This window comes from Lathyrus oleraceus, chromosome 5 (genome assembly GCF_024323335.1).
Source record: "Lathyrus oleraceus cultivar Zhongwan6 chromosome 5, CAAS_Psat_ZW6_1.0, whole genome shotgun sequence".
NCBI classification, from domain to species: Eukaryota; Viridiplantae; Streptophyta; class Magnoliopsida; order Fabales; family Fabaceae; genus Lathyrus; species Lathyrus oleraceus.
Genome location: NC_066583.1, coordinates 375,977,621 through 375,997,793, shown reverse-complemented (window position 1 = coordinate 375,997,793; position 20,173 = coordinate 375,977,621). Strand labels below are relative to the sequence as shown.

Below are 20,173 nucleotides of genomic sequence, written 5' to 3'. Positions count from 1 at the left end.
AGAAAAAATATAAATATAAATTCTCTTCCTAATTTAATATCTAAAATATATATTTAATCATAATTCATAGTCTATCAATATATATTAGTATTTTATTCTGTAATGTTTTTCTAGAATGTTCTTGGGACCTTGAAAGGTTAATGTGTTAGACTCTAAATAGTTATTGGATATTTAATTTGTTATTCATTAGTAAGCATTATATATGTAGTGTCTATGTTAGAAAATATGAAATGAAGTAAAAAAGTATTTTATTTTCCTAATATTTCATATTTTCTAATGTGTCGTAGACACTAAATATATAATGTTTACTCATGAATACTAAACTAAATATCCAATAAATTTAAAGTCCAACACAATAACATTTTAATGTCTTAAGAATATTATAGAAAAACATTATAAAATAAAATACAAATATAAATTATCTTCCTAATTTTATATCTAAAATATATATTAATTATAATTCATACTCTATCCGTTTATATTAGTATTTTATTTTGTAATGTTTTTTAGACTGTTTTTTGAATCTTAAAATATTATTGGGTTGGATTTTAAATAATTATTGAAGTTTTAATTTATTATTCATTAGTAAACATTATATATGTAGTGTCTATGACACTTTAAAAAACATGAAATGAACTTACAAAATCTTTATTTTTCTTAGTTAACTTGTCTTTTATTTCTAAGCTTTCTTAATTTTTGTTAGGGTTCTTGTCTAGCATCATAACAATTAGTGCTTTCATCAACCCCTCTCATGACATACCAATTTCATTCCAACTTTGATCAATTAATGTTTATATTTAAACATGGGCATACGGCCCCTACAACTAACCCATATTCATACTATTCTACCTCATTTTTTATACTACTACAACAATTGTCACATACAATAGCAACCAACAAACACCTCCTCCATAACCGGTCATAAATAGCAACCCCATTCTAGTACTAGAAGAGATTTTGAGAAGCATTTGCAGTGTTCCATCTCTCTTTTAAGAAATCATCTCAAAAAAATTCTCATTCACACAAAAACACAAAAAACAAAATTCAAAAAGTTAACCTTGAAACAAATCAAGAACAACAATTAGAAAAAGACGGAGAAAGGAAAAGAAACAGTTTCGAAACCGGTTCAAGAATCATCATTCCTGACAGGGCCGACCCAATCAATTCAGAGGTCTTGTTCTAATTTTAAAAATAGGCCTAAATTTAAAAAATATATAATTTTAATAATTAAAATGACAAGCAAAAGATAAAATTATATATTAAAGAAATGAAGTACCAAAAACTCAAAGTACTGTTTAAACTATAAATATCATTTCATACAACTTAAAGTAACTAACTATTTAAAAAGAGCTTTCCTACGAACACTTTTTGAAGCAAATTCGTTAACTAAGTCTTCATATTTTATTGTCTCCAAAATATCATTTTTCGCTGTTATTAATGCCAATTCATTAAGCCTTTCCTGTGACATGGTAGACCGCAAGTAATTCTTTAACAACTTCAATTTTGAAAAACTTCTTTCTGCAGAAGCAACTGTTACAGGAATAGTCAATAAAATTCTATATGCAATAACTGTATTAGGAAAACAATCTAAGACTTTCAAAAATAATAATATATTAGTAGGTCTTATGGTTTCTTCAGGCAACATTTCTCTTAGTAACTTCAACTCTGCAAAAAATTCATTCCCGTCAATATCAGATTGCTCATTATGTTTCAATACCTGTTCAAAGTTACTACAACAAGACTTCAAAGTTGCATCATCCAATGATTGTAATTTGTGAGAAGTAAACAAAAAATCAAAAATACTTTCATACTCTTGGTATTGCTCAAATCTCTTATTAAGAGAAACAACAACTTGATCAACAAGGTAAAGAAAATAATTAACTCTGAAAGATTCTTCTTCTGATAGCTCGACTTCTGGAATATTCAAATTCTCATTAAATTGTCTTTTTCTTTTAATTATACGCCTTTGAGAAAATGTTGGGGCAATATTCAATTTCATCGCAATTTCCTTAGCATTAACCAATGCCTTATAAAAACCCGTTTCTCTATATTCCTCAAAATATGAAATCAACCCCTTTATGTTTTTCATAGCAACATCAATAAGCATATCTTTTTCCTGTAAAAGTTTGCTAACAGAATTAATTGCAAATAATATTTCAAACCAAATAATTATGGCCATCAAAAACTCAAAACCACCAAACTCATTTGTTGCTAAGGATTTAGCTTCATTTTGTATTTTAGGATCAAGATCATTTTCTGACACTTCAAGTAAAGCTTATGTAAAATATAACATTTGAGTTCTTATAGCTTTGACACTTTCTACACGACTCTCCCAACGAGTGGATGACAATGATTTTTGTATCCTTCAAAATTTTCAATCTCTTAGTAGAATTGGCAAAAATTGTATAAATGCGTTGAATAACTCCAAAAAAATTCCTAGCTTTATTACAAGAGTTAGCCATATCACACAATGTCAAATTAAGACTATGACAACCACAAGGAGTATAAAAGGCTCTCGGATTCATGTCTAAAAATCTCTTTTGTACACCTTGATATTTTCCTTTCATATTTGACCCATTATCATAACCTTGCCCTCTCACATCAAATAGGTCGAGACCAAGTTTTTTCAATTCATTTTGTAAAACATCAAAAAGCCTTTGACCAGTTGTATCATTCACATTCAAAAATCCTAAAAATGATTCCTCAATACTAATAGAAGTTGAAGAAATATCCACATATCTTATTATCAAAGACATCTGCTCTTGGTGACTAATATCAGGAGTACAATCAAGTATCACTGAGAAATACTTTGCCTGTTTAATTTTTCTAATGATTTCAATTTTAATCGCAGAACCAAGCAATGAAATCAACTCATTTTGTATTTTATGCCCAAGATAATGAATGTGAACTTTTTGAGTTGCAACACGTCTAACATGTTCTTGGATGATTGTGTCAAATTCAACTAACATTTCAATCAAACCCAAAAATTTGCCATTGCTATCTTCGTACAATTTCTCCTTAGAACCACGAAAGGCCAAATTATGTTTAGCAAGAAACTTCACTATTGAAATAACTCTTTTTAAAACATTTTTCCACTGTTCCTTTTCTTTCTCAATTAATCTTTGAGTCGCTTTATCAATAGTTTGAAATTTTTGCAGCCTTTGACGATACTCATACCAAATAGTCATATTTTTAACATGTTCCATACCTAACTCGTGCTCTTTAATTCTTGCACCAACATGTACCCAATCACTATAAACCTCATTTGTTAATTGTCCCCTGCAAATCCCATTTTAAAAAACTTTACAGCAAAAACAAAATAATCTATCAAGCTCTTTCGAATAAATAAGCCAATCTCTATCACACATCTCTTCATTTGCTAAAACTCTAGTATACAAATTAGCCATAAAGTGTCTATTCAAACTATCTCTAGGACCCTTCACAATAGAATTATCTCTTTTAGGACCTTTCGCAACTAATAAATCAACCATTTTAGGTTGAAGACGATCCCAATTTCTTGGATAAAATATCTCATAATCAACATTATCATCATCATTATCATCATCATTATTAATTTCTTCAAGATTATCAACATCATCATTATTATTAACTTCATCAACAATGGACACACTATCAAGATTATCATTTTCAATTGGCACAATATCAAGATTATCATTTTCAAAAGGCACACTATCAAGATTATCATTTTCAATGGGCACACTATCAAAAAATTCAACATCAATATTATCAACATAATAACTTTCATTTGAAACTTGTGGTTCTTTGATTAAAAATTTATCAAGAGCTCCTACTTGAGATTGAATTAACTCTTCAATTTTTTTCTTTTTCTTACGCTTATCATTTCCAAATTCATACTTCCTATTCTTAGGAGGCACAGTAAAAGAGCCCTGGAATATCTCACTATTTCTTTTATGTCTGATGATGATCTACTAATAATCCTGTTGTGAAATTGTACCCCTACACATTAAATTATTATATTAGTAATAAGAAAAATAGAAAATCAATTACATTTAAATAAAGGAAATTATACATTAATCATAAAAAAACATTGAAAAATAGTAATTAAAAATTAGTTAAAAAAAGTAAATTAATATAATAATATTAAATATAATATAAGTTCGTCCATAAAATAAAATATTGATACTGTATCACTTTCTTTTTCTTTTTGTAAAAAATAACTATTCAAATCATACTTATTCATAAAATGTTACTACTAATCAAATCATACTTATTTATTCATAACATGCCAAATCAAATTCAATTAATACTAATATTGCCGTGCATACCATTCATTTTTGTTTTTCTAACCAGATCATCCATCAATTTATTAATAGTAATAAACTAATAATAGAATAATATTAATATCCAACAAATCCTATTAGCACTACTACTATACCACGGTACCAAATCAAAAAAAATCTGCATTTTCAGCACCTTTACTTTTATAATTACTCTCTTTTAATACCTTTAAAGTCAATTTAAATATTCAATTTATTCCTATTAAAATTTTTTTTTTTCTACCTTCAAAATCAAATCAAATTAAAAAGTAAATAATTTTTTAAATGGATGGAAAGAAAGTGATTCAAGAAACAAACTTGATAGAGGAGAGGATTGATGTGCGGCGGTGGTACAACGTTTTGTTACAGTGGTGTAGCAAAAGTTTTGTTACAAGGGTGAAGAGAAGGTTTTTAGAGAAAAAAAATTGTTTTTCTTTTTTTTATTTCACGGTTCTGAGAAGAGAAAGAGGGGGAAGATCAAAAAAATTTCTGATACCAATTTATTTTTTAATATTTTTTTTTTATATTCAATAATAATAATAATAAAATATGAGACTACTATAATTATGAGGTCCAGTACTACAGCACTGCCTGCACATGAATAGGACCGACAATGATTTTTGATAAAGCAAAGTGTTGGTGTAGATGCAAATTTCTCAAAAAAAAAATGTTGATGATTTTGACAGATATGAGCATGAAGCATCTCTGGGGAAACTCCGGAAAAAAGAAGAAATTGAAAAGCCTTCAGCTTCACTCAAATTTGTTAGTCAACACAATTCACATTTATGATGGAGCAGTATTTTTTGTTTTCATTAAAAGAACTTCAATTGCACCAGTATTGAGAAAACTATCAGGTTACCATGTGGGGGTCGTTGAGATTTTTGTTGCATGTCAATTGCTGCAATAACATTATTTACTAGCAAGGAGGTTAATATAATGTGTTAAGAGCAAGAATTTATGATCAACCATCAGACTCTTCCACCAACATATTGCAAGCATTGGATTCTTTTCCATACCAAGTGCCATGTAAATCAAGCTAACTATGACATTATATTTGCACTAATGACTTTTTGTTCAACAAGGTTGATCTTGAAGGGGTGAATAGCGATAGAGTATGAATTATGATTAAATATATATTTTAGATATTAAATTAGGAGAAAAATTTATATTAGTATTTTATTTTATAATATTTTTTTAAGAATATTTTTTGGGTCTTAAATTGTTATTGTGTTGGACTTTAAATAGTTATTGAGCATTTAGTTTATTATCCATTAGTAAGCATTATATATATTTAGTGTCTATGACATATTAGAAAATGTAAAATAAAATGAAAAAATCTTTATTTTTCTTAGTTAGTTTTATTTTTCTTTTATTTCTAAGCTTTCTTAAGTTTTGTTAGGGTTCTTGTCTTGCATCCTAAGAGCATTCTTTTCTTCAGATCGTTGACGTCCCATTTATATCTTTTCGTAGCTCTGTCGTTACAATGTACTTAGTAATAATGGTAATTGAATTGTACTATGATCCATTCATATGTGTTGGATTTTGCCTTATTAAATTTAGCCGTTGATGGCCTTCATGATTTTTAAATATTATTGTATGACTGTATCATTGGCTTGATATTCTCCTTTGACTTGTGATGTGACCAAATTTGAATCAGATTTGACTATTACCTATTCTTCCCCCATTTTGAGGGTGATGCATAGTCTGGCTAGACTAGCCTTAAATTCTAATTGATTAATGAAATATATCAGCTTATGAGAAACATCATTTTCTTGTACTAAGATGGTCTAGGATGGCTTATGTTGATACAAATAAGTATACAAAAAGAGTTTCTTTTTTTTTTTATGATAGACTAGAGCAGGCGTTTCAAACAACACCTCATTGAATTTTAAGAAAGCCATCCTAAATTTTAGGGTCAACTCAAAGGCGTCATCCTTCTTTAATAGCTTATAAAATGATAAGGCATAACAAACGTGTTAAACAAGTGACTACAAATAGAAAAGGAATGTGAATTGTGATATTTGGGTTTTAAAAACTTTTTCAGAAAAATGATTGATTTTAGATTATTTATATTAGAAACACATATTAATAAAGAATAAACAACATATAAAGATAAATAACATTCGAAAAGATAAATGACATAAATATAAAGAGTTAGGGTAAGAAATAACACACCATAGATTATCATGTTCGACCTTAACCCACGTAGTCTACTCCAATCCCCAAGAGTTTTCGCTGGAGATATCCACTAAAAAACTTAAGTTTTTACACAGGATCAACTCAACAACCGCAACCAACTTAAGCTTTTGTATAAGATCAGTCGAACAGCCTTACACAAACAACTTGAACTTTTACACAAGTTCAGTTAAACAACCTTACCCAATTTAGCTTGCGACCTTCAAATTTACTACAATATCATAAGATAACTACGATTTTGAATGAACAAGTTCAACATAACAGAAAGACACCATAACTCTCAGATAAATATTTTTACTCTCTCAGCATTAAGGTAATGACCAATGAATAAAATTTATAAAATAATGAGAACAAGAGAGAAATAAGTGTTGACAATTCAAAAAATTGGTGTCTTGAGAAGTTAGGAAAAATCTCCTTTATATAGGAAAAATTTGGCTTAAAAGGAAACAATCCATGGGATTTGGCGCTTCCTAATCGATTAGAATACCTGCCTAATCGATTTGGTTAACACCTAAAAGGAAACTTTAATTTGTGACACCATTTAATTGGTTAGTAAGGTTATCTAATCGAATAGGAGGCATTACTCTTGGTTAATCGATTAGATTGAATGACTAATTGATTTGGCAATTGAGTTTTGCTTTTCTAATTAATTAGAATGCTTCTTAATTGATTAAATACTTGTTTGAATTGGTTTTTAAGAAGTTTTAATAAAAGTATGAGAAGTTTGAAATACTTTTAATGTGTGTGTGAGCATCGTCTTAGTACTACAAGACTTACTTTTACTTCATTTAAAATTAATAGATTAATCTATAAGAATAAATGCTAAGCGCAAGATTTGAAGAGCTTTCACTACTTTATAACTTCATTTCCTTCTTTCTTCTTGACTTTAATTGTCATCACAAAAAAATTTAGAAGACATTACCTATATAACATATAAAACCATAAGGCGGACCTTGAGATGAATATTAACAAAGAGATTAACATCGTGTTTAGTCTTTGAACTCCCCTTTTAGTCTTTTGGGATTCCATGTTTATCACGGTCTGACTCTAGTCTAGATTGACTTCTATTCCCCTCACAAAGAGGTAGTAGCCCAAAATATTATTTGTTTTAACCCTAAGCATGAACTTTTTTAGATTCAAGTGCATGTTACTCATAAAGTCTTTGTAAACGACTTCCAAATGGGTCATGTTGGTTATTTCTTCATTATACTTTACAATTATATAGTTCATATATACCTCGAGAATGTCACTTATCTAACCTTTAAAAATCATGTTCTTCCTCTCCTAGATTATTGCTCCTGCATTTTTGAGATATAAAGACATCACTTTATAGCAAAAGTTTCACGCCTCTTTTGTCGCATTAATTCTGGTCAATTAAGACTTGCCTATAATCTTAATATGCATCCATGAATGACATAAGTGTGAAATTCGACAAGGGATCCACCAACTTGTATAAATTTGGAAGGATGCACACATCTTAAGGACACACTCAATTCAAATATGAATAATTGATTCATGTGCGCCATTTATTGTTATTAGGCTTCGGTAAGAATGTCAATTTGTATATATTAGTGTGGATTTACATAGAGATTTCTCCATTTAGGGCCCCAAAAATTGGGGAAAAAATCCCTCTAAAGCCAATTTGAAGACAAGGAAAAAATTCCCAAAAATGTGTATATTTTAAACTTTTGAAGTTTGATAAATTTAGTGGTGCATGGAATAATTATTGTTAAAACAATATATTTATTGTAAATGATTAGTTTCTACATATATATTTTTTTTAATATTTGAAAATTTTAAATATTAATTTGATTAAAAATAATAATATATTTATTTTATATTTTATATTATTTATGGATGGGACAGGGAATATATGTCTCCCCCTCAATGCCTCATTGATATCCTTAGGCTTCAATTATGAACCTGACATTCAAAAGGTCTTCAACATCCCTTTTGGTTGCCTACACCATCTCTAGTGATTGCTTCCCATGTTGTTATGCCATGTAAGGAACATTCCACCATGAAAGCCAACTAGTGTCGTGAAATATCATGACTTATACATGCCATTTTTTTTGTGGACCATGCAAAATAAATCTTTATTCTTTTACTGGTGTTTGATAAATTTGTCTTCTATGGATTTAGCTAAGTCATACCCGATTTGAATGATCTTTGTGGAGTCACTCCTGATAGCGACCTCAGTGAATTTCTCATTAGATTCGGGTCGCTCCATTTTTCCTCCTTACTTTTAAAGGTATTATCTTGTATTCTTCTTCCTTAAAAGGTTATTTTTTCAACATGGCATCTAGATCCACCAGTTCCTTGTGCTTCGCTCCAAGAGCTGTAATATTCTTGAATGATTGGTATTTAGCTAATAAAATCATAAATCATGTGTATGACTCCTACATGTTTGTTTCAGACGTGACAATCATGTTTTTGTTAGTGTGAAATTTTACTTTATGGTGGATCATTGACGAAACATCTCATAGCTCTACTAATGATGACCTCCCAACTATGCAGTTGTAAATAAATTTGCACCATATGATCAGGAATTTGACTCTGAAGTTTCTCTTGTATTCACTTTCTCCAAATGCTATAAGTAGCTTTACGTATCCCTGGGGATTTGTGTGGGTGTTGTTGAAACCCAAGGCCTTCACGGTAATAAGGTTGTAGGATTTGCTTCAGACCTAACTTAGTGTACATTTTTGCGTACATGATATCCCAAGATCTCTTTTGGTCCACTAGCACAAGACATAATTCGAAACCAATCTCACTACCTTTAATAGTATTAGTATATGGTGGTTTGGTACAATGTCGATTAACTCTTGATAAAAAAAGGCCCCTTAAATTTTTTCCCTTTGGTTTAACTTTTGATAATGATATAATTGTTTTGACTGTAAGTATTGTTTGTTTCGTCTCCACATAGATTTATGCAATATCACTGTCGTTCAATAATTAATATGATTTTAAGTGAAATGTTCGTTCAATAATTAATATGATTTTAAGTGAAATGTTTCAAGATGTTTGGTCACAGAAATTTACTGACCGTAACAACGGTAGATGTTAAGAAAATAATAGGTAGAGAAACTTGTTAGGATTATACTTCATTAACATATTTCACATATATTCAACTGATCTAGCTTGTGAACCTGAGTTATTCATCGTTGTTATAATGTATCACTCGTCAACGTCATTTATGTCTAAACGACGCCATAGGTTCTACCGTATTGTTTAATCGATGATCTCTCTACCTATTAAGCAATACGATAGTATTAAGACTCGATACAAGTGAATATCAAACCCAAATCTATCTCTAAACTTTAGTATTTAAAAGATGATGATCTTAGGTCAAAATTTGAAAGATATTTCTCAATAATGATTCAAACTCATAAAATTAACATGTAAACAAAGATAACATCAACAATGATTCATAACTAATTTACATAACAATGATCAGAAAAAATACATGACAAAAAAAGAATTTAACTACACATCATCATCATAGTATCTTAATTCATAAAAAAAAAAAAAGAGAGATGAATAAACATAAAAAATTTGATTCAGGACAATAGACAAACCGCAAAATCTAGGACTTTTGTTTTAGTTAACTTTTTTTTAAATGCTTTTAATTAATTATAAGAATACAACTAATTTTCACTTTTGTTTATTATTTATAGAATTCCTACATGGGATAAAGAAAAAGTGTTTTCTATAAGCATAGGAATTGTAATAAATTAAGTACATAGACACTCAAATTGAAATTCAGTACAACATAACAAATAAAATACATTGAAAGTAAAACGAGAATAGTCCACTAATTAGAGTATACTACAATGTTTTCATTTTCAATTTCTATATAAATAAATCAAGACTAGACTTTAGATTCTCTCTTTCATTTTCCTATCCTTCTCTCTCCTTATTCTCTATCTCTCATAATCTCTTTCTCTTTCTTAAGCTATAGTTACAACTATTTTACTTCTTTCCGCAGGTAGCATATGCATTATGATTTATAAATAACAGCAGTTAGGTAGCAAAACAAAAACAAAAACAAAGAATCAGTTGCTTTAAGACCAGATCCTTAAGAATAACCACGGTGCAAATTGGCCTGCAAATAATAATAATAATTTTATAGATAAATATTATTCAAACATTAGGTTACAATTATTTGGTTGCTTTTTGCAGATGACCACTGTTAAAATGGAGCATGATGCGACTATATACCATACTATATTTGCTTCTCTTTCCCTCTCTCTCCAAGTAGCTTGAACCAACATGCTGTAAGAAAACAAGAATTAAAAGATTTTATATAGTGATTATTAACAATTCCATTAATTCAGTTACAGAGGTAATAGAACACAATACCATTCATGAGATCTGTCTTAACGCAAGCATGTTAGCTTTAGACAGAAGAAGAGAGAAATTGTATCTTTCTGCTATTATTGTTTTTTTGCATACTCTCTTGGTCCAAATATTGTTGATCCAACTCTCACATTAGTACTGCCCGATTCGATCTGAAAAGGCAAGACTATTTATTAACTAGTTTCACACTTACAATCGAATAATTAATACTACAATATCAAAGTAAACTTCAAGTAAAAGAATGTAGATCAATAGTACCATGATTTTCCGTCATGAATCTTATCTAAAAGTTTCCTAGGTTCTAATTTATTTTTTGCCTACAGTTTTTACAACTCGGGCTTATAAGTTATAGGGTAAGAGGTGTCAATCATAATAATTTCCGGCCTATAAGGTAACCGGTGTCACTCATAATATTTCACAATACACTCCTCACGGCTAGTACTACTGAACTTAGTACTGAGCTCAATTCATAGATATTATAGTGGGTGGCCCGAATTGATAAATTCTGATATCATATTAAGTTTTTAAATGTTGGACCTAATTCTTCCTTATAAAACCGATTTATAGCGTGAGAGGTGTCACTTTTTATAAATTCTTTTCAAATCTAATTTGTTTTTAAAGTGAACCTTGGTTTTTCATAATAGTCATCTCCGATTTATGCAACTATCAAGATAATTAGGTTACTGCTGAATAATTTTAGCACACTATTCCATACCGCTAACTCAAAATCACCGGACATGCCCATTGACAGTTCACATTGCTCCTCATCCATTTCAAGTGCCTTGCAAACTTCAGTCCTGCAATTTGATAGGGTCTGCATTTTTGCAAACGAGAAAACCTTAGCAAATATACATTAGAATTTAGCATCTAGGCGCATAAAGCTGCCAGATTAAACTCGAATAAAACAATACGAATGCAAGAAATTAAATATTATTCTGTAAGGGAAAAGTTCTGACAAACAAGAAATCGGAGATTCATAGAATTCTCCACATGGTATTGAATATAACAATCACCTGAAAGTTCTGCGGAGTTGAGGTATAATCTAGCATTCCTATTGTCATTAAGCCAGAGAATTCTAAGTTTGGGCAGCTCAATTTCACATGTTTTGCAAGATCAACACAATTAGAAGGATCAACACCTGACTTGGCTGCAACAAAATACAAAATATTTAACAAGTTTATCGATTTAGATATGCAAGGAATAAAAGCACTGTATTGTGCCCGGAGGATGTGGGAAAACCTCATAACCAAAAAAGATAAAAAGGATTTGGAGTAACTCAATGTTTTAAGCTGAACTTACACTCTTCTCCACTGGTATTTACTTGCACCAAAACTCTCAGAGGATTTCTTCCCAGGGTTGAAACCATACGGTCGAGATTATTTGCCACCTGCCAGTTACAAAGGTACAAGAACAATTTGAAGGTTTGTGGAACGATATGGCAAGTGATATTGATTAGAAAGTTAACTTTTATCGAAATCACTATTTGGAATCCAACTATTTATCAAAAATGACATTTTATCTAGATTTCTTCAAATTAAAACATAAAATACAAAAGAAAACAAGAAAACCATATCTTCGAAAACTACTAGTAATACCGGTTATAATTTACAAATCTCTACCTTCTGATTGTCCACACCCTCAACCATGGCCAAATTTGGAACTCCGCCTGCATAATAGAGCATGTATGGCTAATGTTAACCTAATCAAAGGGTGCTAAAGAAAGGAACAGCAAAAAAACCATTAAACTAATGAAAAACTAAACACATTTTAAATATTTGAAAAAATAACTAAAAAAACATACTCAAGAGTGCTTTGACTTTATTGCTTTGCAAATGGCCAATGAAGTGCCACTGAATGTCTTGTGGAAGCTGCAGAAAAAAAACCCAAAATAAAATTATTACAAGTTCAAATTTTGTAGCAATACAGAATGAAAATAATGCACTATACTTTAATTAGGTTAACAATATCTTAATTTCAGGAATTAATATGATAAAAAAATTGCAGAACCTGAGGAGCTTTTTCAATGATTTCTTGGACGTAGTTTTCGCCGAAGCAACGGTGACCTGCGTCGTAGAGTTGGCGAATCATGGAAATGGGTTTGGTTTTGGATACTGCGACGACTCGGACTCGATCGGGTTTGGTTCCGGATCTTTCTGCTGCTTGTTGGACCCGGAGCATAACCGACCGCAAAGCTGCGACGGTGGCAGCTTCCGCAACCACGGGAGAAGTCATTGGATTGGGAATAAGGGGTCGGAGTGAAGACGAGTGGTGTTCGTCTGGCGTGTGTTTGTGTGTTGAGGTGGTTAAACAACCAACGCAAAACAAAAGGAGAAGAAGAAAAAACTAAAATAAATAAATATCATATAATTAATGATAGTTAATGAAATTTGACATAAAAAATATACTTATTTCAAAAAAAGGCTTCCTACGTATTTAAAAAAATATACTTTAAACTTAAAATATTAAATCATATACAATATTACATTATATCTACGGAAATATATCTTACAAAAACTTATAATCTAGTCTATTTAAATTCAGGTCAGACTAGAACTATTTAATAAAAAAAATTATGCTTAGACTTTTTTAAAAATCTATTTAATTAAATATATCAGATTTAGACTATTAAAAAAAATTATTATATATATATATATATATATATATATATATATATATATATATATATATATATATATATATATATATATATATATATATATATATATATATATATTAGAAAAAATATTAAATAGCTTGGCCTACATATGCATATATATTAAAAAAATACTAAATAGATCGACCTATATATACATATATAGATCGACGTATAAGACTTCTTAAATAATATGGATTAATTGAAAACTTTAATAATAAACAAACTTTTAGGTCAGGCCAGACTCTTAACAAGGCCAAGCCATACAAAAAAAGAGAGTATGTAGTAGGCCATAGACCTTCTAAAGCCTAACCTAGCCTATTTCCACCCCTAATGGTATTTATGGCTGAAAACGCCCCTAACATCACTCACTTTTTCTTTACAGTCGGTAATTTAATTTTTTTATGAGCAGAGGAACAAGAAGTTGTTAACCTCGCCAACATCATCAATGATTATCCAGAGATTTCAGGTTAGAAGATTTTGTGTGAAATTAAATTATGATCATTGTTGAATTGTTTCTTTAAGCAAATTCATATTTCTCAGTTGTTTTGATTTATGATAATCTGAGTTAACTATAATGTTCATTTAATCGTATGTTTTATAAAACCGCCGCTATATTGGGCTTCTGTTTGCAATATGCTCGCATGATATCAACAATTTGCCTCAAAGAGCGTACTATGTGCATCTATTGTTAAAACTCTGATTTTATGAAAGAAAGTATTTTGAAAATGGTTTTAGGGGAGCTCTCTATTCAACCCCTATTTTTCTAGACCATTTGATTCTCATATCCTCCACCAACATAATGGATTGAATGTCCTTTCAACCTTAGGGTTGAGGTATTTATAATAACCTCGCGGGCCTAGTTGGGTCTTAGATCCCAAGAAGATAAATTCCATACTTTCCTATTCTCAAGAGCGTGGAGAGAGGGCAATTATTTCCTCCATTTCTTTGGGAAACGTGGATACCTTTATTTGACTAAATCTTTCATACTTTTATGAACTGAGACGTGTCACTTTCACGTTTTCATAAAAAGGCGCACTCTTAAAAATGGGTGTTATAACCAAATGACATACACTTGTTCCAATAAATGGGCGGCTAGAAAGTGCATGTGAGTGACATATTACATCGTCTCCCCTTAGCAATCCTTATGCTTCCTTTGAGTCCTTTATTATATATATATATATATATATATATATATATATATATATATATATATATATATATATATATATATATATATATTTAATTGATATACACTGACAGTGTAAAGATTTTTTACACTGTCAATTAATCACAACCACTGATATATTTGAAAGGTTTGACTTTTATTTTAAATATTTAAAAAGTAATACAAACAGATGATCGTGATGCATTGACAGTGTAAATTTTTTTACACTGACAGTGCATAACAATTAATCTCTCTCTCTCTCTCTCTCTCTCTCTCTCTCTATATATATATATATATATATAGGGTATTATAGTAAAAATTATACTATTTTTAAATATGTGATAAACACACCTCATAGTAGTTGAGAAAAAAATAATATTACAAGTAAAGACCTTATAGATAGTCTTTTCCTGACTTTTTCTCCTATAACATCGTTTCTCACATCTTTCCTTTTATCGAGTTACATGGGGCTCTTTTGAAATGAGGGAACCCTCATGAAACCTCTCATGTGGTAGAAATTTGTTCACAAATTCAACCTAATTTGGATTTGGCATGAAGGAGTTACGCATTTTAGAAGTTGAGGAAAATCACTTGTTCAATGGTATTGGCCCAAAATGACCTATAATGTTTCCTCTTGGAACATGCATTTGCAAGTTGAATTTGCACTTACTCCAAACATAAAAGTTGAATTAGACATCTTGAACTTGATAATGGAATTTTAATGGCTTTCATATCATAAAAATTGAGCAAGTTATGGTTTTGGTAAGTTGACCTCCAAACTAGGGTTCAAATAAAATGACCTATAATCTTTTACCATAAAAATTGACTTTCCAAGCAAAAATAGCTTTAGACTTCAACATGAAAGTTGTTTGGAATGTCATTTAGAGTAACTTTTATCTTGGAATAATTTTCATATGACAAATATTGTAGGAGATAGGATCTAGGGAAACCCAGTTTTGACTAGTTGACTTTCTCTGATCAACCACCATGAACCAACTTGCTAGCTTGACATTCTATTGACTTTTGGGACTCATGGAGGATCATATATGTGTAGGATGATATAATGTAAAGTATCCCTTGAAATACTTGATCAAATATTGAAGAAACTTGTTGAAGAAGTCGCACAAGATACCCAGATGAATTGGATTTCCAAGGCAAGCACACTCCAAACTCTTGATGATTTCTTGATCAAAATGACATGTGAAGAACTTGGGGATCCATATATGATACTTAGATCCAATGTGAACCATTTCTTGATTGAACTCCTTGCATTGAGGGTCTCAAACCCTAGATATAAGCTTGATAGAGCATAGGTGAGCACACACACTACCTATAAAAGAAACAAATTATACATTGCCATATTTTTGGTATTTTGGTTAGTAACTAATGAAAAACAAAGTATGATACAATCAAATGTGTTTGGTGATCTCTTCCAATGCAAACCCAATGAATGACGGGTAAGGAGGATGCCAAGGTGTGATCCCAATGCTAATGCATATGATGAGATAGCATGAGGGATCTTAGGGTCAAAATTGGGGTCTTACACATCTGAGTAGCGCTTTTTCCTTCAGACTTCCTTTCTTATTCTTCTGTTGTAGACTAGAGTGAACATACTCCAATTGTGTACTCCTCTGATCCACTGAAACTCCCTTTGCATTGAACTGAAAACTTCTATCTATAGGCAAAAATCAGAGGCTCTCGTTGGGCGCAACTGCTTACTCTGCTCTAACAACTATGACCAACCAATTTTTCTTCATCAGCAAGCAATATTTGCATGTCTTGCATGTGTCCCTGGTCGCCTTTGCTCGCCTAGCGCACCACCCCTTCGACTAATGTGCTAACCCTTGCTTCACCATGAAGTACTTGCACTCAATGCTTCCACCTAACCCTACTATGTGCCTAGCACACCTATATCTTGGGCCTAGCGAGCCTTGCTTCTTAAGGGTTCTGGTTTTACCTGTTTTCTTCGTCCTAATTCATTGTTTTCCAATTCTTTTTATATGTGTTTTTGATAAATGCTTACAAAAAAAACTTAAACAAGTGTTTCTTTACTTTTTATAGATAAATCACACGTCTTTTATAATAATTGTTTGTAAAGTAAGATAATAAATACCGACGCATAGAATGTAAATCTAACATTTATTATAGACGACATGATAATAATCTACTAAAACCTCACACAACCGTGAGAGATCGGATTCAAACTTCCATGTTGACGTCCAATTTAGTTCAATTTAATAATATTAACATTTTTTTCATTTGAGTTAGATATGCTGACTAATAACCAATAACTTTAGTTAGGCCAAATGCATGTGAAGTGCCGCATACATGTGATATTATGCACATTTCGAGGAAATCCCCACGAATCACAAGTTTAATATAGGTTAAGTATAGCCGTGAGTTAAAGGTACCATTTATTTAATATGATTTCAGATCCTTGGCACTTTAATTGTTTATCATGCAACCTACGTTGAAAATTGACTTTTTTTTAGAATTGTAGTCCTCACAAAGTTATGTTTCGCCATGTTTGTAACTGGTCATTATTTTAAAAGATTAAATATATTTTCTTCTATCAAATAACGATCTTTTTTATGTTTAGTGAGTGCTTTTTAGTTCATATTTTTCTTTATAGGGATTTTTTTTCCTTAGAGCGACTAAAAGTACTTTTAATTTAGATATTTTGTTTTAATTAAATAGAAACCAAATTATTGAATTGTCATGTATATTATGGGTAAGTTTAAATTACACAATTGCAGAAAAAAATAGCATTATTTAGCTCTATACAATTAATGAGTTTTAAATTTATTGAAATAAAAAGCTCAATACAATATATATATAAAAAAATAATCGATAGAAAGAACTACAGAACATCTAATCATGTAACAATAACAAATATAAATATATTTATATATTCAACTCATTTTCTCGAGTTAGGAGTATCACTTTACTTTGAGAAACACTTGAAGACTGCAAATTTAAGCAGCAACAATTATATAAACTATACATAGCAACAATTTAATTGAGAATACCATCACAAATGTGGTTTCTTTTATTGTATATATATTTTTAAATAATAAAATCAAATACCTCATATAAAAATATAATATAAGACCCTATAATGGAGACTCAATAAATAAATATCTTATGCGTAATTGCACATTCCATAGACACAAAGATTACCAGTTTTACACCTATTATTGCACCCTCCACAATGCCTCTTATCAAAGTTTGTATCAACACATTGTCCTCTACAACATTTCTTAGTGAACTTGCAATGCTTCTTACACGCACCACAATTATGCTTATCTTGTTGCAAATCCATGCACTTGTTGTTGCAACATGTAGCATTTTTCGCACCGAATAAGTCGCAAATCTCGTCGTCTTTGTGACAATGAATCGGCGCATTAGGGTTTTGTGCCAAGAGGCGACTTACTCTCTTTGAAGGAAGAAACTTGTTTTTCTCATGGAGGAATATTGGTGATATGTCTTGTGAAGAAAGATCCTGGTTAGTCGACGCCGGGTTTGATTCGTTTTGTGTGATGGTTTTCATTGTGATTGTGAGGGACAAAGCCATGGTCATTGCTATGATGATTATTGCTTTTAAAAACCCCATGGCTTTGTCTTTTGAAATAGATAGTAGAAGGATTGGGAGATGGAAAAATGTGTTATTGTTTTTTCTGTTGTGATTTTGATTTGTTGGTAGAAAATGAATGGGAAGATTTATGGGTTTATAAGATGGTGTTGGGGGAGAAGTTGACGCCGCAAAAGTGGTAAAAGGTGAGATTGCATGGTACATGCATGAGGAATAAGAGTGTAGTAGAATTCATTCTAGGGTTTTCTATTATTTGACCTTAAATGTGAAAAGGCGTAAGCTACTTATCATGCATATAATAATAATCACTAACTTCAGACACTTCAATATCTCTCTCTCATTTCAAATTTTAATTCGTTTTTTTTTTAAGTTTTAAAATAAATTTATTTCTTGTATTGTCTAAAATGTCCTTTGTTTCATGGGTTAAAGATATTGATATGATGGAAGTCAAAGGGTATTTAAGACTTTTCAGCATTACCGGCCAATGTTGATGAAATTGCACGAGACGGCCTTGAGGAAATTTAGCAAACTGCTAGAATAAGTAAAGGGCATTGCCATTAAATGTTAACAACATTGAACTAAGGGAAAACTCATAATTAAATCAAGCTTCTACATATACGCTTTGTGTTTAACTTGCAAATTAGACAAGTTAATTCAAACTAGGTCATGGTTTTAAGCTATAAGGGGGCTATTACAATATAAGTTTCAATTAGACTCGACTAGCTGGTAATTTGTGATTTGAGTTAAATGTTTTCTGTTTTAAATTGATAGATTTACTCGTTTGAATTATTAAGCATTGATAGATTGATTCAATGTTAAACAACATTGTTCAAGTAAAACTAATGCTCTTTTGGATTGAGCAAAATAGTTCCATATTGTTTGGGAATGGAGACTAAAAGTTGTTTATTTACGACACTCACATTCTTCAATACAACAAGACACATTTTATAAAGAACAAAGTCGTTAGAGTTCTCGTATCTAAAGCAGACAATACCTTGTAGTCGCAGTGACAGGACTTGAGACCGACCGAAATATTGCTGCAGTATATGGAAATTCTAAATTCGCATCACGCCCCATAATCTCGAGTATGGGCAATTGTTCTAGATTGATCAAAATAGTCCCAAATTATTTGGGAATTGAAAGAAATGATTATTTATATACAACCACAACTACAAAAAACACATCTAACATCGGACGCAAAATGCATTTAACCTCAATTCACTACGCCAAATAAGGGAAAAAAGGGCGCTTATTTTGGCCTATAACAACGCTTTTAATCGCCCTCTAAAGTGACGCTGACATAGGTAAAGACAACGCTTTGTTTTCCTGGAGAAAGCGCTGTCTAAAGTGGCCCTTTAAGGGCCACATTATAGTGCGCTTTCAGAAAAAAGCGCCCTCTGGAGTGGTCCATAAAGGGACACCTTAGAGGGCGCTTTCTGGAAAAAGCGCCCTCTAAAGTTGTCAATGTAAAGTGTTTAGAGGGCGCTTTCAGGAAAAAACGCCCTCTAAAGTTGTCAATGTAAAGTGTTTAGAGGGCGCTTTCTGGACAAAGCGTCCTCTAAAGTTGTCAATGTAAAGTGTTTAGAGGGCGCTTCCAACAGAAAGCGCCCTCTAAAGTGTTAGTTATTTTAAAAAAAATTGTTTGAAAAACAGTGGATATTTAATTGGTAACCTGTTCGTATGCTGCAAAAGTGTAAAATTCATATTGATTTCATCCTTTAATCCAATGTTATACACCATTAATCCATTGATATATACAACATGAATCCATTTATATACAACATTAATCCTCCATATATACAACATTAATATATGATTCTTTGATCAACAATATACAACAACATATTCATGATTTAGTAAAAGTACAACAACAATATACAATATACATACAACAACAGCATACAACAACA

General features: G+C 30.8%; 3 protein-coding genes across 3 annotated transcripts; all 3 read right to left on the bottom strand.

Annotated features, from left to right (window-relative positions):
* Positions 1-1,336: 1,336 nt before the first annotated feature.
* On the bottom strand, positions 1,337-5,324 carry LOC127080804 (uncharacterized). The gene is made up of 5 exons (XM_051021096.1): positions 5,285-5,324; positions 5,158-5,196; positions 3,367-3,610; positions 2,292-3,279; positions 1,337-2,116 (listed from the first exon to the last, which is right to left on the bottom strand). Exons 1-5 carry the CDS (start codon positions 5,322-5,324, stop codon positions 1,337-1,339), a joined length of 2,091 nt encoding a protein of 696 aa, XP_050877053.1.
* Positions 5,325-10,591: 5,267 nt separating this feature from the next.
* LOC127084870 (uncharacterized) lies at positions 10,592-13,214 on the bottom strand. The gene is made up of 8 exons (XM_051025384.1): positions 12,858-13,214; positions 12,652-12,718; positions 12,470-12,516; positions 12,150-12,237; positions 11,864-11,997; positions 11,566-11,664; positions 10,854-11,002; positions 10,592-10,766 (listed from the first exon to the last, which is right to left on the bottom strand). The coding sequence occupies exons 1-7, from the start codon at positions 13,080-13,082 to the stop codon at positions 10,928-10,930; spliced, it is 735 nt and encodes a 244-aa protein (XP_050881341.1). The 5' UTR covers positions 13,083-13,214; the 3' UTR covers positions 10,592-10,766; positions 10,854-10,927.
* Positions 13,215-17,813: 4,599 nt separating this feature from the next.
* On the bottom strand, positions 17,814-18,343 carry LOC127079608 (stigma-specific STIG1-like protein 1). The gene has a single exon (XM_051019988.1). It carries the CDS (start codon positions 18,282-18,284, stop codon positions 17,814-17,816), a length of 471 nt encoding a protein of 156 aa, XP_050875945.1. The 5' UTR covers positions 18,285-18,343.
* Positions 18,344-20,173: the final 1,830 nt, after the last annotated feature.

Excerpts from the sequence above, each read along its gene's own strand:
- LOC127079608 (XM_051019988.1), bottom strand. The coding sequence starts at position 18,284 with ATGGGGTTTTTAAAAGCAATAATCATCATAGCAATGACCATGGCTTTG.
- LOC127080804 (XM_051021096.1), bottom strand. The coding sequence starts at position 5,324 with ATGGCACTTGGTATGGAAAAGAATCCAATGCTTGCAATAT. Across the intron at positions 3,611-5,157 it reads ATCTCAACGACCCCCACATG|TTAATAATAATGATGATGTT; the intron begins GTAACCTGATAG and ends TTGTTGATGAAG. Across the intron at positions 3,280-3,366 it reads GTTTTAGCAAATGAAGAGAT|GGGACAATTAACAAATGAGG; the intron begins GTGTGATAGAGA and ends TGGGATTTGCAG.
- LOC127084870 (XM_051025384.1), bottom strand. The coding sequence starts at position 13,082 with ATGACTTCTCCCGTGGTTGCGGAAGCTGCCACCGTCGCAGCTTTGCGG. Across the intron at positions 12,719-12,857 it reads TCATTGAAAAAGCTCCTCAG|CTTCCACAAGACATTCAGTG; the intron begins GTTCTGCAATTT and ends TTTTTTCTGCAG. Across the intron at positions 11,998-12,149 it reads AAATACCAGTGGAGAAGAGT|CCAAGTCAGGTGTTGATCCT; the intron begins GTAAGTTCAGCT and ends ATTTTGTTGCAG.